The 27,854-nt window shown below is 36.3% G+C and overlaps 1 protein-coding gene across 22 annotated transcripts in view; it reads right to left on the bottom strand.

Annotated features, from left to right (window-relative positions):
* ZMYND11 (zinc finger MYND-type containing 11) overlaps nt 1–27,854 on the bottom strand; it is a 155,963-nt gene that overhangs the window by 85,531 nt on the left and 42,578 nt on the right. For 4 of the 22 annotated variants that reach the window (XM_036280817.1, XM_036280917.1, XM_036280922.1 and 1 more), the window contains exons 1-3: nt 22,231–22,246; nt 22,034–22,134; nt 8,263–8,397 (exon numbers count right to left, since the gene is read on the bottom strand). In XM_036280817.1, coding sequence (XP_036136710.1) covers nt 8,263–8,378 — 116 coding nt within the window. In that variant the 5' untranslated portion in view covers nt 8,379–8,397; nt 22,034–22,134; nt 22,231–22,246. Of the gene's footprint in view, nt 1–7,437; nt 7,525–8,262; nt 8,398–20,792; nt 20,818–22,033; nt 22,135–22,230; nt 22,256–26,484; nt 26,552–26,617; nt 26,654–27,854 lie in introns of those variants that run through there. The other 18 variants (XM_036280900.1, XM_036280929.1, XM_036280979.1 and 15 more) reach the window with 9 other exon arrangements.

The following is a 27,854-nucleotide window of genomic DNA, read 5'->3' as shown; positions in this document are numbered from 1 at the left end:
TGGGAACTACATCACCATAAAAAAAGACATAGAAGCTATGAATAAAAATCAAATGAAAATAAATAGCATAGCAGATATAAAAATTACCATGGAAGGATTCAATAGTAAATTAGAAGAAGCTGAAGACAAATCAGGGAGTTAGAAGCCAAGGTAGAAAAAACACCAAAATAGAGGACTAAAAGAAAAAAACAATTAAAAAGCAGGACACAAGGTTAAGGGAGCTTTGGAACAACATGAAACATAACATTCACATAATATGGGTACCAGAAGAATAAGAACCAGAGAAAGGAATAGAGAACATGTTTGAAGAAACAATGAGAGAAAACTTCCCTAACTTGGTGAAGGAAAAAGCCATACAAGTCCAGGAAACACAGAGAATTGCAATCAAGATGAACCCAAAGCCCTGCCAGTGTGGCTCAGTGGATTCAGTGTTGTCCTATGGGCTGAGAGGTCCTGGTTTAATCCCCAGTCAGGGCACATACCCACGTTGTGACCGTGATTTGCAGCAGGGTCAATGTTTCTCTCACACTTCCATCTTTCTCTCTCTCTCTCCCTTCTTCTTGCTCTTAAAAAAAAAAAAAAATCAATAAAAACATTTTAAAAGAAAAACCCACACCTATACACATCATAGATAAAATGGTATATGTTACAGACAAAGAATCTTAAAGGCAGCAAGAGAGATACAGAAAGTTACCTCTAAAGGAGGCTCCCATCAGACTGTCAGCTGATTACTCAATAGAAACACTGTAGGCTATAAGGGAGTGGCATGCAGTATACAAAGTAAGGAAAAGCAAGGGTCTGAATCCAAGACAACTCTATCTAGCAAGGTTTTCATTCAAAATTGAAGGTGAAATGAGATTCACAGATAAAACAAGGATAAAGAAATTTGCTACCACCAAACTAACACTGCAAGATATGCTAAAGGGACTGTTGTAAGAAGAAATAGAGAGAAGGGGGAGGGAGACACAGGCATATAAAATAAAAATGGTAACAAATACCTGTCAATAACAACTTTATTATTTTTACTTTTTTATCCTCACCTGAGGACTTTTTTTTTTTTGCATTTATCTTCAGATAGAGCAGGAGGAAGAGAGACAAACATCGATGTGAGAGAGACACATCGACTGGTTGCCACCCACATGACCCCACCAGGGCCAGGGACAAACTGCAACCGAGGTACGTGCTTTTAGCGGGAACCAAACCCGGGACTCTCTGGTCCAGCACCGACGCTCTAACCGCTGAGCCAAACTAGCCATGCCTCAATAACAACTTTAAATGTAAATGTCTTAAGTGCTCCAATCAAAAGAGATAGGGTAGCTGACTGGATAAGAAAACATGACCCATATACATGCTGTCTAAAAGAGACCCACCTCAGAATAAAAGACTCACACAGAATGAAAATAAAGGGATTGAAATCGTTTTTCAAAATGGGGGGGTGGGGGGGGATGATGTATCAATGTTCATATCCAACAAGATAGACTTCAAAATGAAGGCAAAATTAAGAGACAAAGAAGGTCATTACCTAATATTAAAAGGATTGATCCAACAAGAGGATATAATGCTGGTAAACACACACACATGTGTGTGTGTATATGTGTGTGTATATATATATATATATATATATGCATCTAAATATATTTAAAAGCTTCTGGAGGATTTCAAAGGAGAGAACAACAACAATACAATCACAGTGGGGGACTTTGTAACACCCTAATGACACCACTGGATAGATATTATAAACAAAAATTTAATAAGGAAACACAGACCCTAAACAACACACTAGGTCAGCAAGATTTAACTGACATTTACAAAACATTTCACCCCAAAGCTACAGCATATACATTCTTCTCGAGTGCACATGGGTCATTATCAAAGTTAGACCACATATTAGGACACACACTAAGTCTCTACAAGTTCAAGAAGAATAAAATCATATCAAGCATCTTCTAGGATCACAATGGCATGACACTAGAAATCAATTACAATAAAAACACTCAAAAACATTCAAACACATGAAGTCTACAAAGCATGTTATTAAATAATGAATGGGTTACCAATGAGATCAAGAAAGAAAGAAAAATCTCCCTGGAAACTAATGAAAATGAACACACACCACCACCGAATCTATGGAACACAGCGAAGAGAGTCCTGAGAATGAAGTTCATAGCAATACAGTCCTAACTCAAGAAACAAAAATTTCTAATAAACTATCTAATCCTACAAATTAAAGAATTAGAAAAAAACAAAAACAAACAAACAAACAAAAACCCACAGTAAGTAGAAGGAAGGAAATAATAAATATCAAAGCAGAAACAAGTAACATAGAATCCAAAAAGACAACACAAAAGATCAATGAAACCAAGAGCTGGTTCTTTGAAAAGGTAAATAAGATTGATCAACCTTTAGCCAAACTCATCAAGAAGCAAGAAGAGAGGACCAAAATAAACAAACTCAGAAATGAAAGAGGTGAATTAACAACTGACACCACAGAAATATAAAGGATTGTAACAAGATAATATAAACAATTATATACCTACAAATTGGAAAATCTAAGTGAAATGGACAAATTCCTAGAGCATGCAGTCTTCCAAAATGACAACAGGAAGAGTCAGAAAACCTGAAAAGACCAATAACAACTTGGAAAATTTAAACTGTAATCAATAAACTCCCAATAAACAAAAGCCGTGGTCCTGATGGCTTCACAGGAGGGTTGTATTGAATATTTCAAAGAACTAACACCTATTTTGCTCAAACTATTCCAAAAAATTCAAGAGAAGGAGGACTTTCAAACTCTTTTTATGAAGCCAGCATAATCCTAATTCCAAAACCAGATAAGGACACTACAAAGAAAGAAAATTACAAGCAAATATCCCTGATGAACAGATGCCAAAATCCTCAACAAAATATCAGCGAATTATATTCAGCAATAAATTTAAAAAATTATTCACCATAATCAAGTGGGATTTATCCCAGGATGCAAGTCAGGTACAATATTCGCAAATCAATGAATGTGATATATCACACACACAAAAATGAAAGATCTCCCTGGCCAGTTTAACTCAGCAGTTATAGTGTTGGCCTGCGGTCCAGAGAGACCTGGGTTTGGTTCCCGCTAAGGGTATATACCTCAGTTGTAGCTTGTCCCCAATCCTGGTTGGGTCATGCGAGTGGCAGCCATTCGATGTGTCCCTTTCACGTCAATGTTTCTCTCTCTCTCTCTCTCTCTCTCTCTCTCTCTCTCTCTCTCTCTCTCCCGTCCACTCTATCTGAACAAAAGATGGAAAAATGGCCTCAGGTGAGGATAAAAAAAATGAAAAGACAAAAATCATATGATCCTATCAATAGATGGTAAAAAAAACATTTGAAAAAATCCAGCACCCACTTTTGATAAAAACTCTCAGCAAAGTGGCAAAAGAAGGATCATACCTCAACATAATGAAGGCCATATATGACAAACCTACAGCCAACATCATACTCAATAGGCAAAAACTAAAAGCAATTCCCTTAAAAACTGCATCAACACAGTGATGTCTGCTTTCGCCACTCTTATTCAACCTAGTACTGAAAGTCTTAGCCACAAATATCAGACAAGAAGAAAAAATAAAAGGCATCAAAACTGAAAAGGAGGAAATAAAATTGTCATTACTAGCATATAATATCATATTGTACATATAAAACCCTAAAGATTCCACCAAAAAACTACTAGATTTAAAAAATAAATTCAACAAAGTATCAGGATACAAAATCAACATCCAGAAGTCATTGGTATTCTTATACACCAACAATGAACACAAAGAGAAACTAAAAGGACAATCTCATTTACCACTGCAACCAAAAAATTAAGCTACTTAGGAATAAACTTAACTAAGGAGATAAAAGACCTGTTTTCAGAAAACTATAGTACATTGAAAAAATAAACAGAGGAAGATATTAGAAAATGAAAGCATATACCATATTCATGGATTAGAAGAATCAACATGATTAAAATGTACCTAACTACCCCAAGCAGTCTATAAATTCAATGCAATCCCCATTAAAACACCAATGACATTTATCACAGATATAGAACAAATATTCCAAAAGTTTATAGGGAATCAAAAAAGAGCCGAAATAGCCACAGCAATCTTAAAAAAAGAAGTATAAAGTAGGAGGGATCACAATTCCGGGTATCAGGTTGTACTGCAAAGGCCTTATAATAAAAACAGACTGGTATTGACACAAGGAACAGGCACATAGATGAATGGAACAGAACAGAGAAGCCAGAAATTGACACAAGACATTATGCTCAACTAATATTTAATAAAGGTAGTACGAGTATACAAGGGACTAAAGACAGCCTCTTCAATAAATGGTGCTGGGAAAACTGGAGAGCTACATGCAAGAAAGAAAAAGAAACCAGACCACCAACTTACACCATACATAAGAATAAAACTCAAAATGGATAAAAGATTTAAATGTCACTAATGAAACCGTAACACCCCTAGAAGAAAATGTAGGCAGTAAAATCTTAGGTATCACACATAGCAGAATTTTAACCAATTTTCACTGATACAATGCCTAACTAAGGCAAGAGAAACAAAGGAAAAATTAATAAATGGGACTACAAACTACAAAACTCTGCACAGCAAAAGAAACCAGCATCAAAATGAAAAGGGAACCCATTGTTTGGGAGACAGTAACTGCCAATGATACATCAGATAAGGTATTAATTCCCAAAATTATAGAATACTCATACAACTCAACAAAATAAAGAATCCAATTAAAAGATGGGCAGAGGACCTGAATAGACACCTCTCCAAACAGAACATACAAATGGCCAAGAGATATATACAAAAATGCTCAATGTCACTAATCATCAGAGACATACAAATGTCCATCAGCAAATGAGTGTATATAAAAGCTGTGGGCCCTGGCCGGTTTGGCTCAGCGGTTGGAGCATCGGCCTGCGGTCCGGAGAGACCCGGGTTCGGTTCCCGCTAAGGGCATGTACCTCGGTTGCAGTTTGTCCCCGGCCCTGGTTGGTCGTGCGGGTGGCAGCCACTCGATGTGTCCCTTTCACATCGATGTCTCTCTCTCTCTCTCTCTCTTCTTCTCTCTCCCTCCCGCTCTATCTGAACAAAAAATGAAAAAAAAAAAAAAAAAAAGCTGTGGTACACCTGGCCAGTGTGGCTCAGTGGTTGAGTGTTGACCCGTGCACCAAGAGGTCGCTGGCTCAATTCCCAGTAAGGGCACATGCCCAGGTTGTGGGCCCAATCCCCAGTGGGGGGGCATGCAGGAGGCAGCCAATTGATGTTCTCTCTCACTGATGTTTTTATCTCTCTCTTTCCCTATCCCTTCCTCTTTCTCTAAAATCAATAAAGGGGGGGGGGAGCTGTGATAAATATAGAAAATGGAATATTATACAGCTGTAAGGAAGAAAGTTATCTTACCCTCTGAGAGGACATGGTGGGACCTGGAGAATATTATGCCAAGCAAAACAGGCCAATCAGAGAATGACAAATTTCATGTGATCTCATTTATTTGTGGAATATAATGAACAAAACAGATCAGGAGATATGGAAGTAGGGAACAGACTGTAAACCTTAGAGGGAGGGGTGGTGGGAGGGCAGGAAGAGAGAAAACAAAGAGCTTATATGCAAAACCAATGGACACAATACTGTGAAGATTGGGGGTAGGCGGGGAACAGAAGCAGGAAGAAGGGTGTCAGAGGAAAAAGGAGAGATATATGTAACAAAAATAAAATAAGTCTAATGCTTGAGAAGTACCTAAATTCAGAATACAGAAGAGCAATATTAGGCTTTAAAGTAAAAGACTGGACTTCCTGTCATGGTCCCATGCATCTTCCTAACTTACCTTGGCAAGTATAATGATAATGAACAAGCCAAAGCATTGGGCTAGGCAGTTAGGTAGAAAGCTCCTTCCTGGGGCTGATGGTTGGACAGGGAATTAAGTATACATGTGACTAATATTATAAATAATGTACAGCAAGCTATGAAGCATGCACTTTTAATAAAAAGGAAAATGGCATGATCTCAGATGAGATGAAGCAGAAAAAACACTGGGAACCACTCTGAAAACACTTACCCTCTGGTTTGTTTTTTTTCACCTTTGGATGAGACTGATAAAACCAAGACTATTTGGTAGGTAAGTACCTTGGTTGCACTTCTGTCCAGGCCCTGGGGTATGGGTCATGTGGGAGGCAACCAGTCGATGTGTCTCTCTCACGTGGAGGTTTCTCTCTCTCTCTCTCTCTCTCTCTCTCTCTCTCTCTCTTTCTTTCTTTCTCTCTCCCTCCCTTCCTCACACTCTAAATGAAGATGAATAGAAAAATATCCTCAGGTGAGGATTAAAAAAAAAAAACCCTGGCCGGTGTGGCTCACTGGTTGAGCTTCGACCCACGTACCAAGAGGTCACTGGTTCAATTCCCAGGTAGTGGGCCCAATCCCCAGCTGGGGGCAGGCAGGAGGCAGCCATCGATGTTCTCTCTCATTGATGTTTCTATCTCTGTATCTCTCTCCCTTCCTCTCTCTAAAATCAAGAAAGGAAAAAAAATGAAATCCAAAGAATACTATCTCATTTGATATACATAAACTATGGAGTTTCTTTAAAATAAAAAATTCCCAATCATGGGAAAATACTTTTGGCTTTTAATACTTTGAAATTTAAAAAGAAATGTTTTTATACCAGTATCATCTTACTGCAACTTAAATTTAGTTACCACGCCTCAAATTATTTGTTTTATTTAAAAACATAATTGTTAAATTTAATTATTATAACTACTTATTTGTTATATTCTATTTATTTTATTCTTATTTTCCACATAGATGTTACCTATTATTCTTCTTCTATTAGCCTATAGGAGCTAGAACTTTTACATTAGTAACTTAAAAATATTCAAAGGTCAGTCTGTCCAGTGTGGCTCAATGGTTGCATGTCAACCCATGTACCAAGAGGTCGCTGGTTCGATTCCCGGTCAGGGCATATGCCCAGGTTGTGGGCCTGATCCCCAGTTGGCGAGCATGCGAGAGGCGGCCAATCAATGTTCTCCCTCATCAATATCCAGTGGACCAAAGAGTCCTGGGTTCAATTCTAGTCTAGGGCACATACTTCAGCTATGGTTCGGTCCCTAGCCCTGGTTGGGGTTGTGCAGGAGGCAACCAATCAATGTGTCTCTCTCTACATCAATGTTTCTGTCCCTCCCTCCCACTCTATCTGAAGATAAATGGGAAAATATTCTAGGGTGAGGATTTAAAATATATATATATATATATGTATATATGCATATATGTATATGTATGTATGTTTTCAAAGGGTAAATACAGAATTAGAACATGTAACATCCCTTTTACTTTCTCCTGTTCCTTCCATCTTAACTAATCTTTATATAATCTTCTCCACCAGAATATAGGTAAGAAACAAAAAAGATATGGTACTCACTTTTCTTACTTATTAATAAGGGCCAACATAAGTATTTAACTAAATGAGCTTTTGTAAATAATCTGTTTTCCATTTTTCAGATAACATCTAAAAAAATGCATAGGAGGAATAAATATAAGGAAACTATAACTTACCAAAAAATACTATTCAAACATTATAAAAATTATAAATGCAGCTTTATTCCTTTAAAATACCCAGCAAAACAAATATAACAAAATCAAGTTCTATTTGAAGACTCCCTTATAACTAATATTAACCATGTAAATTGAGTATTCATAAAGCACTCTGATTTTTTTTTCTATACTGGATCTTTGTCTACCAAGATAAACAGCACTGGAAACTACGGGGGAAAAAGAACTTTCTTTTTATAACTGAAATGTATTTACTATATTTCTAAACTATATAATAAAACTGTTAAACATTTCTGGTTAATGGGCTATGAACTAGAAAGATATTTCCTTACTATATATACCATGCTTAACCTATGTTAAAATGAATAATGAACAAATTTTTAGATAGTTTATATAGTAACTAAAAGCCTTTTTAACAAAATACATAATATAAAGACTTATTTCAAGGGTTAAATTTTTGATAACTGAAATACTATTACAAATAGTACATATTGATATTTTACTTACCTAACATTTATTTTTAAAACTTTTAAACACAAGTTGCTTGTGTATATTTCTGTATTTGTTTTTCTAACAACTGTATACTTCTGTAAGGCAAAAAGTGACTAATACTTTGTAATACACATTATTATAAGTTATCCCCCAAAGTCTTATATGAAATATTATAGAGATCTTTTTGTTTACATTTACTTACTTTGTAATACGATCAATGTTGGCAATTTGCTTCTGGTTCCGTATAATCTCAATGGCTGCCCAAAGATGCTGGATAGCTTTTGTATCCGCCTGTCGTCTTTTTGTTAAACGTGCCATGACCTGTTAACTGCTTTTGCTGTAGGAATATACAAAAACATAAGGACAAAAAGCATGGATTACAAAATTAATTATCATCAATAAGTAAGACTATTAGCATCTCTTGATTACTGCTAAGTACACCAATGTAGTATGTAGTATGACCAACATTTTATTTTCTACAATACTTATGACCAATTACACTTCATAAAAATTATTCACTAACATCCAGAAATCGATGGCATTTTTATACACCAATAATGAACACTCAGAAAGAGAAATGGAAAAAACAATCCCATTTACCACTGCAACCAAAAAATTAAGATACCTAGTAATAAACTTGACCAAGAAGGTAAAACACCTGTTCTCAGAAAACTACAGGGAAGATTTAAAAACTAAAATAAAATAAAATTAAGTATATACCATGTTCATAAATTGGAAGAATCAACATCATTAAAATGCCCATACTATGCAAAGCAATCTATAGAGTCAATGAAATCCCTATTAAAATACCAATGGCATATTTCACAGTTCTAGAATAAATACTCCAAAAGTTTATATGGAATCAACAAAGACCCTGAATAACCGTAGCAATCTTGAAAAAGAAGAACAAAGTTGGAGGGATTACAATACCAGAAATCAGGCCATACCACAAAGCCATTATAAGAAAAACAGCCTGGTACTGGCACAAGAACAGGCATATAGATCAATGGAACAGAACAGAGAACCCAAAAGTTGACCCAAGACATTATGCTCAATTAATATTTGACAAAGGGGGCAAGAGCATACAATGGAGTAAAGGCAGCATCTTTAATAAATGGTGTTAGGAAAATTGGACAATTACATGCAAAAAAATGAAAGTAGACCACCAACTTACACCATATACAAGAATAAACTCAAAATGGGTAAAAGACTTAAATGTCATTCATGAAACCATAAAAATCCTAGAAGAAAATGTAGGCAGCAGAATCTCAGTCATCACACGTAGCACAATTTTAACCAATACATAACCTAGGGTAAGAGAAACAAAGGAAAAAAATAAAAAGGAACTACATCAAACTAAAAAGCTTCTGCACAGCAAAAGAAACTAGTATCAAAATGAAAAGGGAACCCACTGTATGGGAAAACATTATTTGCCAGTGATAAATCAGATAATGGGTTAAAAAGAAGGGCAGAGGACCTGAACACTTCTCCAAAGAGGACATACAAATGGCCAAGAGACATATGAAAAAATGCTCAGTGTCACTAATCATCAGAGAGATGCAAACTGAAACAACTATGAGGTATTACCTCACACCTGCCAGAAAGGCTGCCATCAACAATTCAACAAACACAAACTAGCGAGCATGTGGAGAAAAGGTACTACAGTACACTGCTGGTGAAAATGCAGACTGATGTAGCCACTAAGGAAAATATGGTATTTCTTCAAAAAATTAAACATTGAACTACCATTTGATCCAGTGATCTCACTTCTAGGACTATATTCTAGGAATCCAAAAATACCAATAAGAAATATTATGTGTACCCCTATGTTCATAATACCACTATTTACACTAGCTAAGATCTGGAAACTGCCCAAGTGTCCATCAGTAGATGAGTAGATACAAGAGCTGTGGTACATTTAAAGAATGGAATGGTACACAGCTGTAAGAAAGATCTCTTGCCCTTTGAGACGACATTGAGGGACTTGGTGAATATTATGCTAAGCGAAATAAGCCAGAGAGAAATACAAGTATTACATGATCTCACTTATTTGTGAAATATAATGAACATAATAAGCTGTCGCACAAAACAGATCAAGAGACGTGGAAGTAGGGAACAGACTGACAAACTTCAGAGGAAAGAGGAGGCGTGGGGAGGGGGGTGAGAGATAAACCAAAGAGCTTATCTGCATATATGCACAGACAATATTGCGGTGAAAGCAAGGTTGGGGGTTGGGGGAGGGATATCAATAGCAGTAAAAGAAAAAAAAAAGAGGGGCATCTGTAATACTTTCAATAATAAAAAATAAATTTAAATTAATAAAACTTTAAGAAATAGAATTAAGTCTTTAGATCAAAGGTGCACTGAGTACTAGGAAAACTATTTGACGAGGCTAGGCCAGACAATTTAGGTATATCCAGTTGAAATTTTAAAATTAAAAATGATACATGAGCCCTGGCCAGTTTGGCTCAGCGGTTAGAGCGTCGGCCTGCGGTCCAGAAAGACCCGGGTTCAGTTCCTGCTAAGGGCATGTACCTCAGTTGCAGTTTGTCCCCGGCCCTGGTTGGGTGTGTGGGTGGCAGCCACTCGATGTGTACCTTTCACGTCAATGTTTCTCTCTCTCTCCCACTCTATCTGAACAAAAATGGAAAAAATGTCCTCGGGTGAGGATAAAAAAAAAAAAAAATTTCTAAGAGATACATTGTATAGACTATGCATGTTACTAATTTACAGTTTTGTAAAAGCAGGAGTGACATTTAATAGACAATTTACATTTTTTAATTTTATTCTTTTCCATACTCTTCTTCATCCTAAGAACTGGGATGCCAGGGGCGAAGGGGAACCTGTGCAGAGTTTATCCAATGGGAGTGAGCAGGGTGTGCAGACAGGGTGGGTGAATGTCCGAGGAGTTTTACCGGGTCCCAAGATGTGCACGATTCCACGCTGTGCCCAGCACTCTGCCGGCTGGCTCGCTCAGAGCGCCCTGCTCACTCACCACCTTTCCTCAACTTCAGTCTTAAGAAGTACACAAGTGCCCATTAAAATCTAAGTAAGAAATTTAATAAAATTCCATACTGCGTACTTCATGTAAAATGAGAGGAGAAAAATACTTTTTTCTTCCCGTTTATCTTTTCTTCACTGAACCTGAAACTGCTGATGTGTACCTTTCACGTCAATGTTTCTCTCTCTCTTCCTCTCTCCCTCCCACTCTATCTGAGCAAAAAATGAAAAAATGTCCTCGGGTGAGGATAAGAAAAAAAAAAAGCCCTGGTCGGTTTGGCTCAGCGGTTAGAGCGTCCGCCTGCGGTCCGGAGAGGCCCGGGTTCGGTTCCCACTAAGGGCACGTACTTCGGTTGCAAGTTTGTCCCCGGCCCTGGTTGGTCGTGCCGGTGGCAGCCACTCGATGTGTCCCTTTCGCATCGATGTTTCTCTCTCTCTCTCTCTTCCTCTCTCTCCCTCCCACTCTATCTGTACAAAAAATGGAAAAATGTCCTCGGGTGAGGATAAAAAAAAGATAACATGAAAAAATGTATTGCCCAGCACTGCTCAGTGGTTAGAGCTTCAGCACATGCACTGCAGTGTCATGGGTTTGAGTACCTATCAATGGCACATACCTGGGTTGCAGGTTCGATCCCCAGCCCCAGTTGGGGTGTGTGCAGGAGGCAACCAATCAATATGTCTCTCTCACATCGATGTTTCTCTCTCTCTCTCTCTCTCTCTCCAAAATAAATCAATTGAGGATTAACAAAGAATAAAAATGTATAAAGAAAAGTGTTTTCTTTTAAGGAAGGAGAATTAGTGAGGGAAACTCATTTTTAGCACTTAATTGTGTTCCACGACTGGCCAACAGAGCCTTACAAATCTCGTTTTTCTCTGCCTCTACATTACTTTTCACAGCTAAATTAGTTCTCCTTTCACTGAAAAAGCCAAATAAAATCAGCAGTTGCCATCAAAGCTTATCTAGAGACTCACTTCTGGTGAATCCGGGTTAACTCAGGATTCTAGAATCAGAAGGTGGTTTTCAGAATTACACTACTGATAGAAAGAATTCTAAACCTGTCTTAAGGTATTTCTGAATTTCCTCCTCCTTTCCACTATTACTTATAATAGTTCTATACTTTGCTCCACAAAGAGAATGATCAAAAAGTAATACCAGCGTTTGAATTTTTAAGGAAATCCAGTTGGTTTCATATAAGACTTACACATGTGACCTTAAAAGATAACAAATATGGTTGGGTATCGACTTAGAGAAATAACCCTAAAAGATAATAAAAATAAAAATAATTTACGAGTGTGTCTGTTTTAGAAAGAAAGCACTTTTAAAATGTACGGACTCTTCTCAGTTTAAATGCACTTAAAAAGGAATGCCAACTTTCTGAATTTAATAAAATTATAGTAAGGAATTTATTGGCAAGAATATAAAATGTTACAAAATGAACTGTAATAATACAACTTGTTGGATTATTCAAATAGATAAAAACAAAATTCTAGTGATTGTTACATAGTTCAAACAACAACTGTTGCCTATTTTGTGTAAGGCACTGTGCTAGACACAATAAAGTATTTAAAAATGAATAAACTCTAGTCCTTGCCAGAAAATAACCTAAAACTAGCAAAGGATATTTTACGTTTTTGATAAATATGACATTACATGATGTCATATAGGACATAAAATGGTCCAAAATATGTGCTATGAGAATCCAAACAAGGGAGACACTACTTCTAGCTTAGGTAACACTGCAAAATGATATATATGTAAGAAAATATAAAAGAAATTAATTTCTTTAAAAGATGATTGGCTCTTCAAAGCAAAGATAAAAATAATTGTTAGGTATTATTAGGTTTATAACATATGTAGATATAAAAAAGATTACAATACCAGCACAAATGGGGAAGAGGTAGTAATAATTACATCATGTAAACTCATATGTTATGAGAAATGGTATTATAGTATTCAAGGGAGATGATGGTAAATTGAGGATGCATATTATAATCCCTACAGCAAGCACTAAAGAGTACAAATATGAAGAGTTAACATTAATTCAATGTGTAAAATATTATTTCAACATACATGTAAAATTAAGAATATTTTATTCAGGACTACAGAAAATATGTAACAGCAAATTTAACATTGAAAAATAAGCCCTGGCCGGTTTGGCTCAGCGGTTAGAGCGTCGGCCTGCGGTCCGGAGAGACCTGGGTTCGGTTCCCGCTAGGGGCACGTACTTCGGTTGCAGTTTGTCCCCGGCCCTGGTTGGTCGTGCGGGTGGCAACCACTCGATGTGTCCCTTTCACATCGATGTTTCTCTCTCTCTCTCTCTTCCTCTCTCTCCCTCCCACTCTATCTGTGCAAAAAATGGAAAAATGTCCTCGGGTGAGGATTAAAAAAAAAAGAAAAGAAAAATAGTACCTAAGTAAGTAGCTTTATATAATGTAATCTAATAACCAGAAGAATACAGTGAGGGAAAGTATCACCCATAAAAGTGATTATCAATTCCTACAAATGGTTTAAATCAATATTAAAGAATTAAGCAATGCCACACTTCAGAAAAACAGATGTAAAGTTAAAACTAAAAAATTTTGAGATGTACCTGAACCAACTCACACAGGTGGATAGATATGCCCGGTAGTGAAGGTACCACATAAGAAAGATGCTATACTACAGGGCCCAAAGAGACCATTACAAAGAATGCAAGCCCAAATAAGGTGAAAACAATAATGCCTGAATGATATAATAGTACCAAAAACAATCTGACCTATTAGGGTAAGATTTCTTTAATATACAACCAATTAAATTCTCCTGTCTTATGAAATCTACAATCATTCATTCAACTCTTCTACGCTCTGAGAGTATAGCAATAGCAAAAGAGATAAAAATCATTCTGATACCTAGTAAATATGATCTGAAATACGGGTGTTCATCAATAAAAAGAAAATGAGTTTCTTATATCCTATCTACAGATAGCTTGTCATTTTAAGTCTTCACTGATGTGGCCAAATCAAAATTTTCAGTCAATTTTTCCCTAAATGTATATTATATTACTACAAAACTGAACTACTCAAAATTCCTAAATATGTCCAAAAATTTCATACCTCTATGACTTTGCTTAATAGTTCTCTCTGCCTAGAATGTTCTCCCCTGCTCCTTTACAAATTATTATATGTTTCCTTGTTTTTTTAGAACTTACTCTAATATAATTGTTCCTGACCAATAAACTGAATCAAACTCAGTTCTTTTTGTGTATTATAATGTAATTTATTTATGCATCTTTTCAAATTTATTGCATTGTACAAATAATTATAAATTCCCCCCAACGAATCCATTAATTCATATAAGACAGACTATATCCTGTTTATTTTTCATCTCTCTTTCAGGATGCCTAGCATAGTTATAAACATGATAAACTTTTGATATGGAATTACAAAATTTAACTTTTCTAGCTATGTTACATAAACAACAAAGTCCCAGAGTAAGCTTTCATTTATGTTAGAGATCAAAGATTAAGACACCAAAAGAAAACAAAAGATGAGAAGACTTGTAGAGATAATTTTTTTTTTTTTTGTCTCCAACACATAGACTCCCCACAGGGCGTAGCTCCTTCAGGCAGTAATTCTCAAGAAGCCTACAGTTCAGAAAATAATAATGCAAAACCCCAAACTTCCCAGTACATTTTTTTCCATTTTCTTTTTGTAGCAAAATACACACAACAAACATTAAATTGCCATCGTAACCATTTTTTCTTTAATCCTCACCCAAGGATATGTTTACCAATTTGAGAGAGAGAGGACAGGAGCTAGAGAGAGAGAAACATTGATGTAAGAAACATTCATCAGTTGCCTCTCAGATGTGCTCCTCACCAGGGATTGAACTCAAAGCCTAGGTATGGGCCCCGACTGGGAACAACGTGAACAATGCTGCTATGAACATGGGTGTACAAATATCTCTTCAAGACCCTACTTTCAATACTTTTAGATGTGTAGCCAGAAGTGGGATTGCTGGATCATATGGTAATTCTATTTAACTTTTTGAGGAACCACCATGTTTTTCACAGCAGCAACACCATTTCACATTCCCACCAACAGTGCACAAGAGTTCTAATTTCTCCCCACTGTCATCAACACTTCTAACTGTGCTGTTTTGTTTTTTATAGTAGCCATCTAAATAGTAAGGTGGTCCAAGAAACTCTGGCAAGGCACCAGGTGATACTGATATTCTCTATCTCTATAAATCCAGATTTAATGCAATCAATCCCTTCCATCTATTTAAATATCTTGTTTTATATCACACAAATGCTATAAACAAAAAAAGGAGACTGAAAGAAAGCAAATCAGGAAAAACTTAAAAATAAGCAAAATTAAGCATTACTTAATGATAAATGCACGGTGGGAAAAATTTTTATTGCAAGGAAAGAATAAATACATTAAGAGAATAAGAAACTACTTGCGAGCAGGGAAGAGATTGCATTAGAAGAAATACACTAGGACGATACATAAGATCAAATATGTTCTGATTTTAACTTCTTAGTGGTAGGTTCAAGTGGTTATACTGTCTGACATAAATACATTGTTAAGTATTTATATCACATAGTACATAAAATTTAAAAATTAATCTCACTGAGATTAGGTTGAAATTTTCCCAATGTCTATTAACAACTTTAAATCACTTTTTATTGGTAGTCTATTCATACCATTTTCCCATGTATATGTCAATTTTGTTATATATTAAGGTTAGTCATAAAATAGTATTGTCTGTCTTTTAGTAAACATTAAATTATACTGAAACCTAGCTATGTATTCTTTTATGATTAGAAGTTCTTTCACTTCAGATCAGAAAAAATATTGAATTGTATGTTCCTTTGGTGCTTTATAACTTTTTAAAAATATTGACATCCTAATCTATCTGGGGAAATGTTTTTATTTTTAATTTTTTAACTCATTTTCATTGTTGAATATATTACAGATGTTCCCCCTTTTTTCTCCATTAACCCCCTTCCTCCCCAATTCCAATTCCCTCCAGTCTTCCCCACACTATTGTTGATTGGGGAAAATGTTTTTTAAAGTATTAATATTTTAATAAACTTTATTTTTTAGGGTAGTTTTAGGTTGTTAGCATAAAATACAGTTTGAGATTCTCAGCAGAAAATACAAAGAGTCCCATGTCCCCATGCACCCACAACCTCCCCCATTATCAGCATCCCAAACCAGAGGACACATTCATTAAAATCAACAAACCTACACTGACACACCATTTTTACCAAAAGTCCATACTATTCTAATCTTGGTGCTGTACATTCTATGAATTTTCACATATGTATAAAGGCAAGTATACACCACTAAATTATTACAGAGAATAGTTTCCTTGTCCTAAAAATCCTGTGCTCCACCTATTCATTCTTACCTCTCCCACTCTGTGGCAACCATTGATCTTTTTCACTCTCTCCAACATTTTGCCTTTTTCCAGAATGTCACAGAGTTGGAGTCATGGAAGACGTATATAGCCTTTTCAATTGGCTTCTTTCACTTGGTCATATGCATTTAAAGTTGCACCATGCCTTTTTGTGGCTTTATTTCTTTTCAATGCTGAATAATATTCCATTGTCTGAATAAACCACAGTTTATCCATTCACAATTAAAGGCTATGTTGGTTGCTTCCATGTTTTGACAATTTTGAATAAAGTTATAATAAACATCCCAGTTTTTTTGTATGTAATGTTTTCAGCTCTTTTGGGTAAATACCAAGGAATGCAGCTGACATAATGTATAGTAGGAGCACATTTAATTTTGTGAGAAACTGGCCAACTGTCACTATTATGCATTCCCAGCAGCATTGGATCAGAGTTCCTATTGCTCCATGTTCTTGTCAGCTGTTGTTGTTGTTGTCCGTGTTTGTGTTTTAGCCATTCTAATACATATGTAGTGGCAAATGCAATTTTCTAGTGATATATGACATTGAACAAAATTTCATATGCTTACTTTCCATCTATATACTACCTTAGGTGAAGTGTCAGTTCAAGTCTTTTGTCATTTTTTAAAGCAGGTTGCTAATTTTCTTTTTCTTTTTAAATTTTTTCCCCTTTACTTGAGAGAGAGGGAGAGGAAGAGGGAGATAGAAACATCAATGAGAGAGAACATCAACTGGCCGCCTCCTGCATGCCCCTCACTGGGGATTGGGCCCACTACCTGGGCATGTGCCTGACAGGGAATTGAACAGGGAATCAAACTGGCAACCTCTTGGTGCATGGGTTGATGCTCAACCAATGAGCCACACTGGCCGGGCAGGTTGTTAATTTTCTTAATGTTGAGTTTTAAGAATTCTTCGTATATTCTATATAGCAATACTTTATCAGATGTGTCTTTGACAAATAGTTTTCCACTCTGTAGCTTGTCTTCTAATTCTGTTGACAATGTCTTTCACATAGAACTTTTCAGTTTTAATGAAGTCCAGCTTATCAATTATTTCCTTCATGGGTCATGTCTTAATGCTATACGTAAAAGTCATTGCTTGCCATATTCAAGTTCATCTAGATTTTCTCCTGTGTTATCTTCTAGAAGTGTTATAGTTTTGTATTTTACATGTAATTCTATGATCCACTTTGAGTTAATTTTGGTGAAGGTATAAGATCTGTGTCTATACTCATATTTTTTTGTATGTGGTGCCCAGTTGTTTCAACACCATTTCAAGAAAAGACGACCTTTGTTCCACTGTTTGCCTTTGTTCCTTTGTCAAAGATCAGTTGACTAGATTTTTGTGGGTCTGTTTCTGGGCTCTCTATTCTGTTCCATTAATCTATTTGTCTGTTATTTCACCAATACCATTCTCTCTTAATTACTGTAGTTTTATAATAAGTCTTGAACTTAGGTAGTGTCACTCTTCGAGTAGGTTCTTCTCCTTAAATATTGTGTTGGCTATTCCTGGTCTTTTGCTTCTCCATATAAACTTTAGAATCAGTTTGTCAATACTAAAAAATGACTTCCTGGGATTTTGATTGGGATAGTATTGAATACAGTTCAGAAGAACTAAAATCTTGACAATAGTAAGTCTTCCAATCCATGAACACAGTTTATCTCTCCATTTATTTAGTTCTTTGATTTTGTTTTCATCAGAATTTTGTAGTTCTCCTCATATAAATCTTTTACATATTTTATTAGATTTATACCTAAGTATTTCATTTTGGGGGTGATAATATAAATGGCAATGTGTTTTTAATTTCAAATTAAAATTGTTCATTCCTTGCCTCTAGGAAAATAAAAGACTTTATATTAACTTTGTATCCAACAACCTTGCTACATAATTGCTTATAAGTTCCAGGAGTTTTTCTGTAAATTCCTTCAGATTTTCTATATAGACAAATCTGCAGAGTTTTATTTCTTCCTTTCAAGTTGATATACTTTTATTTCCTTTCTTATCTTCCTATATTAGCTAGGACTTCCAGTATAACATTGAAAAGAAATGATGAAAGGAAACATTCTTGCCTTGTTCCTGATCTTAGCAGGAAACCTGTGAGAATCTCACCATTGTCTATGATGACAGTGAGGTTTATTTGTAGGTATAGAGTCATTATCAAGTTGAGAACCTTTCCCTTTCTCCAGGTTGCTGAAAGTTTTTATAATGAATGGATTTTGTCAAATTATTTTTTTGCATCTATTAAAATAATCAAGTGACTTCTCCTTTTTAAGCCTGACTTAATGGCTATATTGATTTTCAAAGGCTAAAGCAGCCTTGTACACCTGGGATAAACCCCACTTAGTCATGGTGTATTAACTCCTTTTATACAATGTTGGATTCAATTTACTGACATTTTGTTGAAGACTTTTACATTCGTGTTCATTAAAGATATTGGCCTGTGGTTTTCTTTTCTAGTAATCTGTCTGTTTGATTTGGGTATTAGGGTAATGCTGGCCTCATTGAATGAGTTACAAAGTATTCCCTCTGCTTCTACCTTCTAGAAGAGACTGTAAAGAATAAGTCTAATTTCTTCCACAAATGTTTGGTAGAATTCATCAGTGAACCCATCTGTGCCTGGTGCTTTCTGTTTGAAAGACTATTAATTACTGATTCAATTTATTTAATAGGTCTAGGCCTACTGAGATTGTCATTTCTTCTTATATGAGCTTTGGCAGTGTGTGTCTTTCAAGGAATTGGTCCATTTCATTTAGTTTATCAAATCTATGGGAATAAGAGTTATTCACAGTATTCCTTTATTATCATTTGATAGTCTGTGGGATAAGTAGAGATGGCTCCTCTTTCATTTCTGGTATTATTAGTCTGTGCCCTGTGTTTTTTCTTTTTCTTTTTTTGTTAGCCTGTCTAGAAACCTATTGATTTTAGGTTTTGTTGATTTTTTTCCTATTGATTTCCTGTTTATGTTTTCACTGATTTCTGCCCTCTTTATTATTATTTTTATTCTGCTTACTTTGTATTTAATTTTCTCTTCTTTTCCTTGTATCCTAAGGTGGAAACTTAGATTATTGAATTTAGATCTTTCTTCTAATATGTACATTCAATATTATACATTTCCCTCTAAGCCCTGCTTTCATTGAATCCCACAAATTTTGGTAAGATGTATTTTTTCGTTCTCATTTTGTTCAAACATTTTTTAAATTTCTGTTGGCATTTCTTCTTTGGCCTGTGTGTTTTTTAATGTCCAAGGATTTTAAGGTTTCAAGCTATCTTTAGACTGTTACTGACGTCTAGCTTAATTCCGCTGTGGTCTAAAAGATACTGTATGATTTCTATTTTTTTAAATTTATTAAGTTGTGTTTTATGACCCAGAATGTGGCCTGCTATAGGATGAAGCAGTCAATAGATGTTAATATATCCAGTTCATCTATGTCTTTACTGATCGTCCATCTGCTGGATCTGTATATTTCTGAAAGAGGGGTGGTGAAGTTTCCAACTATAATAGGGCATTCATCTGTTTCTCTATGAAGTTCTTCAGTTTTTGCCTCACATATTTTGTTAGGCAATACACATTTAGGATTGTTACATTTTCTAAGAGTATTGATCACTTTGTCACTATATAATGCACCTCTATATCTTGATTATATTCCTTGCTTTGAATTCTGATCCACCTGAAATTAATATAACTACTCTACTCCTCTCTTTTGATTGTTAGCATACTATATCTTTCTCTATCACATTTCTTTTTATTAGTGTGTCTTTATATTTAAAATGAGTTTCTTACAGACAACATATATCTGGGTCTTATTTTTGGATCCACTCTGACACTCTCTTTTAATTGGTGTATATAAACCATTCATGTTTAAGGTGATTATTGAGTTGGATTAATGCCTCTCATGCTTGTTACTATTTTCTATTTGTTCTTTGAGCCTACTTTTTTGTCTCCCACAGAAATTGTCTTTTGTCATTTTAATTGAGTATTTTATGTATTCATTGTTCCTCCTTTTTAGTATATCAATAATACATTTTTAAAGCTTTTCTTTAGTGGCTGCTCTAGATATTGCAATATACACTTACAACTAACCCACATTCATTTTTAAACAACACTATACTGACATACTGATTAACAGGTAGGGCAAGGACCTCATAATAACAAAATATTCCTAATTCCTCTCTTCTCTATCTTTTATAATAGTTGTCATTCCTTTCACTTATGCATAAGGGTACATAAGCATATATATGTACAAGCAGACATAATCAAATACACTGCTATTATATTGACCTGCTATCTTTTAGAGCAATTAAAAATAAGAAAAATAAGTTTCTTCTACCTTCATTATTCCTTTTCCAGTGTTATTCTCATTTTTAATGTAGATCCAAGTTTCTCAACCATATCACTTTCCTTCTAAAAGACTTCTTGAGCATATCTTGCTAAACAGATCTACTGGAAACAAATTCCCAATCTTTTTTAGTCTTAGCAAGTACTTCTCCACTATTGAAGGATAATTTCATAGGGTACAAAATTCTAGGTTGGTGGGCTTTTTTCCTTGACACTTTAAATATTTTACCCACTCTCAAAAAGGAAGGAATTAAGAAGTACAAATTGGTTGTTACACTGATGAACCTCAAAGAGAAGGGGGGAGGAAGGAAGGGATGAGATAAACCAAAGAACTTCTATGCATATATGCATAACCAATGTATACTGACAATAGTGTGGGAAGGGCAGGAGGGGTCAATGGGGAAAAAAGAGGGGACATCTGTAATACATTCAACAATAAAAATAAGTTAAGAAAATAAAATTAAACAAAATGAAAAAAATATATATTTCACCCTACTCTCTTCTTAATTGCATGATTTCTGACGAGAAATCTGATTTAACTTTGCTCTTATATTGGTATTGTATTTTTTCTCCTGGCTTCTTCAGGACTGTTTCTTTATCTTTGATTTTCTGAAGTTTGAAAATAATACGTGGAGGTGTAGTACTGGGGGCAAATATCCTGTCTGGTGTTCTCTGAGTTTCCTGAATTTAAGTTTAATGTCTGAAATTAATTTGGGGAAATTCACAATCACTGTCACTTCAAATATTGCTTCTATTACTTTCTTTTCCTTCTCTGTCTGATAGTCTCATTATGCACATGCTACAACTACTGTAGTTGTCCTCCCGTCTTTGGATACTGTGTTCCTGTTTCCTTATGTCAGTTTTTTTTTTTTTTTTTCAATTTGTTTTCCAGTTTAAGAAGTTTCTATTGCCATATCCTCAAGCTCAGGGATTCTGTCTTTAGCTGTGTCCAGCCTAATGATCCAACAAAAGTATTCATTTCCATTATACTGTTTTGCTATCATTTCTTTTTTTCATCTTTCTTAGAATTTCCATCTCCCTGCTTACATTATTCATCTAAACTTGCAAGTGGTATACTTTTTCCATTAAAGTTCTTGGCATATAAATCTGTTTTTCTTCCTGTTCTGATAGTTCCAACATCCCTGCTATTATCGACTTGGTTTTACATGCTATTTGTTATCAATACATTAATCATTATACTTGCAAATAAATAAGAATTTCTATTCACATTACCTTCTCATTTTTTATGTGTAGTGTTAATATTACAAAAATCATCAACAGTGTTTTGCGTTAAGACAACACTGACATAAGTACTGACATACAATTGATTCATCCTGAAAAACAGATTACACAAACTTATGATATCAATAAAGTACAGTGCTATGAATATATTTTCTCTTATGACTTTAACATTTTATTTTCTCACTTACTATAAGAATATAGTATATAGCCCTGGCCAGTTTGGCTCAGCGGTTGGAGTGTTGGCCTGCAGACCAGAGAGTCCCAGGATCGGTTCCCGCTAGGGGCACGTACCAAAAAAATATATATAAGTATATAATACATATAACATATAAAATATGTGTTACTCGACTGTTATCAGTAAGGCTTCTGATAACAAAGGCAATTCAATAGTCTATGAGTAGTTACGTTTTTGAAAACTCAAAAGATATACACATATTTTTGGTACCCTTAATCCCCCACGTTGTTGAAGGGTCAAATGTACACAGTATTAAATACTGTGAGTAAAAAAGAGTTGTACATGACTCGGTAGATATACATGCATGTTTATTGTTAAAAATCTGAAAACTATGCACAGAATGTCACATTCACATAAACAGCATTGTACCTACCAATGAAACTTAAAAAGCTTGACACAAATAAAAAATCTGGAGGTAATAGGCTGCTGGTCAAGATGGTGGAAAGGTAAATGTGGTACTTGCATCCTTCCATAACCACATCAAAATTATAACTAAAAAACAACCATCATTCATAACTGCGTGAAATCTTACTGAACAGAAGTTCTATAACTAGGGATATAAATAAGCTGGCACATTGAGACTGGTAGGAAGGTGGAAGCCAAGGAACCAGCTGATCCAACACCCACGTGTGATGGTTACAAATCAACAGGGCTCACCCTGGCCAGTTTGGCTTAACAGTTAGAGCGTTGGCCCGCGGACCAGAGAGTCCGGGGTTCGGTTCCCACTAAGGGCACATACCTCAGTTGCAGTTTGTCCCCGGCCCCAGCTGGGGTCGTGTGGGTGGCACCTGCTCAAAGTGTCTCTCTCGCATAGATGTTTCTCTCGCTCTCTCTTCCTCCCTCTCTCCCTCCCGCTCTAACTGAAGATAAATGCAAAAAAAAAAAAAATCAACAGGGTTCTGGCTGGGTAGCTCAATTGGTTAGAGAGTTGTCCCAGTAAGTCAAAGTTACAGTTTTGCTCCTCAGTCAGGAAACATACAAGAAGCAACCGATGAACACATAAATAAGTGGAACAATAAGTAGATGCTTTTCTCTCCTCTCTCTCTCAAATCAATTTTTAAAACTGACAGGAATATTTCAGCTGCGGAGGTACCTCCTGAGGAGCAAGAAGTCCCAGCCCCCCACCAGGTTCCCCAGCCCAGGGTTCCAGTGCTGTGAAAACCAACAGGGATTGTAGCCAAGTGACATGGAGGCTGCTGGAGTCCCTGGCATTCCTCTTAAAAGGCCTGCAGACTCACTTACTCAGAAATCAGTCCCTCTGAGCTCCAGTGCTAGGGCAGCAGCTGAAAAGGCACCGGAGACATATGGGCAATAACTGAATTGTCTGGCATCAGGCAAAGGCTGGAGGGGCAGCCTACTCCAAAACAGAAGTGCTAGCAGAGGCCACTGTTTTTTTTCTGAGACATCCCACACAGAGCTGGCAGACAGGCACCATATCTGTCAAACTGGCTAAACTGTTCACCCTGACCTAGTGATTCCCTGAGACTCTGACTCATTCAACTTAGGGACCACTGCAAGTGTCTTTTCCATACAAATGGCCTGTCTTAAATCATGCTGCGAAATTCTCTAAAATCTCCCAGAGGCTGACAAACCCTAAACAGCAACATCTGACCACAGTGTGCCCCATACCTCTTGCTAAGTGGCCACAAGCCTAGCACTAGAGGCAGCTGGCATTGGTTCCCATCGTGGCCTCTTTTCGGCACCTCCAAGCCCAGCATAAGTAGCAGCCATGTGCAGATCACGCTGTAGCTCATGCCAGGTTGGCCCGGTCAGAACACAGGAGGAGATTGATCTTGGCCTACACCTCCCAGGAGGCCACAGAGCCAGCACACACAATGGACAGAGTTTCAGACCACGCTGGAGCACCACTCAATCACCTCCACTAGGGACACATTCAAGAGGCATACTCATCAGGCTCCACAGCCCTGCTGAACTAAGTCCTGCTCCGTGAGGTGGGCCCTTGAACAGCAAGCAGCTCCTTTGCTGTAATTGCAGCCAGTCCCAGCAGCCATCCGGCCTGGGGGTAAATCCCTCCCACTGATGTGCCAACAGCAGTCAAGGCTCAACTACAGCAAGAAAAGTACACACAACCCACATGAGAGCCCAGCTCAGGTGACCCAGAAGGCTACCATTGGGCCCTACAGAACACCTACCATATGAGGCCACTCTACCAAGACCTGGAGATGCAGCAGCTCTACCTAATACATAGAAACAAACAAGAAAGGCAGGCAAAACGAGGAGACAAAAAAACATGTCTCAAATGAAAGAACAGAACAAAACTCCAGAAAACAGAATAAAATGGAGACAAGCAATCTAGCAGATGCAGATTTCAAAACACCTGTTATAAGGATGTTCAATGAACTTAGAGGAAGAATAAATGAACTTAGCGAAAACCACAACAGAAAGGTAAGAAACATAAAAATGAAGACTAAAAACAAAAATGGACCAGTCAGAAATGAAGAATACAATAACTGAAATGAAGACTGTACTACAGGAAATCAACAGTGTAGCAGAAAAATCAGAAGATCCAATCAGTAATTTGGAAGCTAAGAAAGCAGAAAACACCCAATCCAAACATTCCAAAAAAAGAGAGGGAATTAAGGAGCCTCTAGAACAACTTTAAGCATACCAATATTCACATCATGAGGGTACCAGAAGAGAGAGCAAGAAAATAAAAACCTATATGAAGAAATAATGACTGAACACTTTCCTAACCTGGTAAAGGAAATAGACAAACATGTCCAGGAAGTGCAGAGAATTCCAAAGAGGACCACACCAAGACACATCATAATTTAAATGGCAAGAATGAAAGACAAAGAGACAATCTTAAAAGCAGCAAGAGAACACTTGCTAGTTACCTATGAGGGAGCTCCCATAAGACTGTCAGCTGATACCGTAATAGAAACTTTGCAGACAGAAGGGATTGGCAAGAAATATTCAAAGTGATGAAAAGCAAGGGCCTACAACTAATATTACTCTGAACCCAGCAAGGCTACCATTTAGAATGGAAGGACAGATAAAGAGTTTCCCAGACGAGAAAAAGCTAAAGAAGATCATCACAACCAAACCAGTATTACAAAAAATGTTAAAGGGTCTTCTTTAAGAATAAGATAAAAAAGATCATAAATATGAATAATAAAATGGCAATAAATACATATCTACCAATAATTACTTTACATGAAAATGGGTTAAATGTTCCAATCAAAACATACAGGGTAGCTGAATGGATAAGAAAACAAGACCCTTAATGTACATATGCTCTTTAAAAGAGACTCACTTCAGATGGAAAAACACACACAGACTAAAAGTAAAGGGATGGAAAAAAAAATATTTCATGGAAACAAAAACAAAAAATTTTTTTTCCCATTTTTTAAATCCTCACCTGAGGATATTTTTCCATTTATTTTCAGACGGGGGGGGGGGGGGTTTGATGTGAGAGAGAGACAGCAACTGGCTGCCTCCCACACCACCCTGACCAGGGCCAGGGACTGAATCAAAACCAAGGTATGTGCCCTTGACTGGAATCAAACCTGCAACTCTGGTCCACAAACAATGCTCTAATTGTTCTGAGCCAAATCATCCAGGGCAACAAAAAAATTTTTAAAGACTAGGGTAGCAATACTTATACCAGACAAAATAGACTTTAAAATAAAGGCTATAATAAGAGACAAAGGACCCAGTATTTCCACCTCTGTGCATTTAACCTAAACAATAAGTTGAAAAGACATATGCATCCATATTTTCATTGCAATATTATTTATAACAGCCAAGATATGGAAACAACCTAAGTGTCCATCAATCAATGAATGGATAAAGAAGTGGTACATATATACAATGGAATATGACTGAGCCATTAAGAAAAACCAGAATGGCTCAGCTGGTGTGGCTTAGTGGTTGAGCGTTGACCCATGCACCAGGAGGTCACCAGTTCAATTCCCAATCAGGGCACTGATCCCCAGTGGGGGCATGCAAGAGGCGGCCAATCGATGTTCTCTCTCATCAATGTTTCTCCCTTCCTCTCTCTCTAAAATCAATAAAGAAAAAAAAAGTAAAAAAAAAAAGAAATCTTGCCATCTGTAAGAACATATATGGACCTAGAGAGTACTGTGCTGAGTGATGTCAGAGAAAGACAAATGTCATATAATTTCACTTATACGTAGAATCTAAAAAACAAAATAAATAAATAAGCAAACAGAAACGAACTCACAGATAGAGAACATTTTGATAGTTGCCAGATGGGAGGGGGTTATAGAGATGGGTGAATAAATGTCATATAATTTCACTTATACGTAGAATCTAAAAAACAAAATAAATAAATAAGCAAACAGAAACAAACTCACAGATAGAGAACATTTTGATAGTTGCCAGATGGGAGGGGGTTATAGAGATGGGTGAATATGGTGAAGGGATTAAGAAGTACAAATTGGTAGTTACGGAACTGTCATGGGGATGTATAGGACAGTACAGGGAATTGAGTCAATAACAGTGTAATAAGTATGCAGGTGTCAGATGGTTACTAGGTTTATTGGGGTGATCACTTCCTAAGTTACACAAGTATCTAATCACTGGGTTGCACACCTGAAACTAATATTGTACATCAACTATAATTGAAAAATAAAGAATTATTTTTTCAAAATCCATTTGAAGACATCAAAGAACAAGAATTAAGACAGAAGATAAAACACAGAGGTAAACCTTTCATTTAGGGGTTACAATTCTCTTATATAGGCACCTTACAATTCTGTAAGAGGCTGCTAAGAACATGAGCAAAGTTTTCACAGACATAATGCTAAGAGGATTTTAAAAATTGAAACTGAGTGCCTACTCTGGGAGGAGGGGGATATTATAATCCTTCCAAATTTGGAGTTTATATACCAAAGGTCTACACCCTAGAAATATGAGAGAACCACAGAGTTCACTCTTCACATAGTAAAATAATTACCTAGTGATAAATGAAAGTACCTAACTGACTAAAAATGAATAAACTGCCGTTATTCTTAAACTCTGAATCATCTCAACTGTTGATTGGATTAAAGTGATCTAAGATTACTGGTGCTCCTGGCTATCAGAAACAAACACAAATCCTCTCTGGGTAACATTGTCCTGAATCTCAATTCATTTCTGTAATTTTTCTTATAGAATATCTGGAACACTAGTAAAAATAACCAAACAACCAAATAGGCAAGGCAGTGTCACCAAAAGGCAAGAAAAATAAAACAAATAAAAAATATCCAAATGAACTTTCTGGAGAAATTCAAGAGGATGCAGTTATTAAACATGGACTTTAAAATAACTATGGCTGATAGAGAACAATAAAGAAAAGCTAGCCCTGGCCAGTTTGGCTTAAGGGTTGGAGCACTGGTCTGTGGACCGGAGAGTTCCGGGTTCGGTTCGTGCTAGGGGCATGTACCAAAAGAAAAATAAAATTAAAGAAAAGCTAAATGTGAAGGATAGAATTGAAAATCTACATTAACTAAAGTACTCAATGGATAGGTTTAAAGTCAATTTAGAGAAAAAAGGAGGAAATTTTCTTACCCTTTGTGACAGCATGAATGGACCTGAACAGCATTATGCTAA

Source organism: Molossus molossus, unplaced genomic scaffold, assembly GCF_014108415.1.
Source record: "Molossus molossus isolate mMolMol1 unplaced genomic scaffold, mMolMol1.p scaffold_m16_p_1, whole genome shotgun sequence".
In the NCBI taxonomy this organism is placed as follows: domain Eukaryota; kingdom Metazoa; phylum Chordata; class Mammalia; order Chiroptera; family Molossidae; genus Molossus; species Molossus molossus.
Note: the sequence above shows the minus strand (reverse complement) of the source record. Positions and strands in the feature narration are given on the sequence as shown.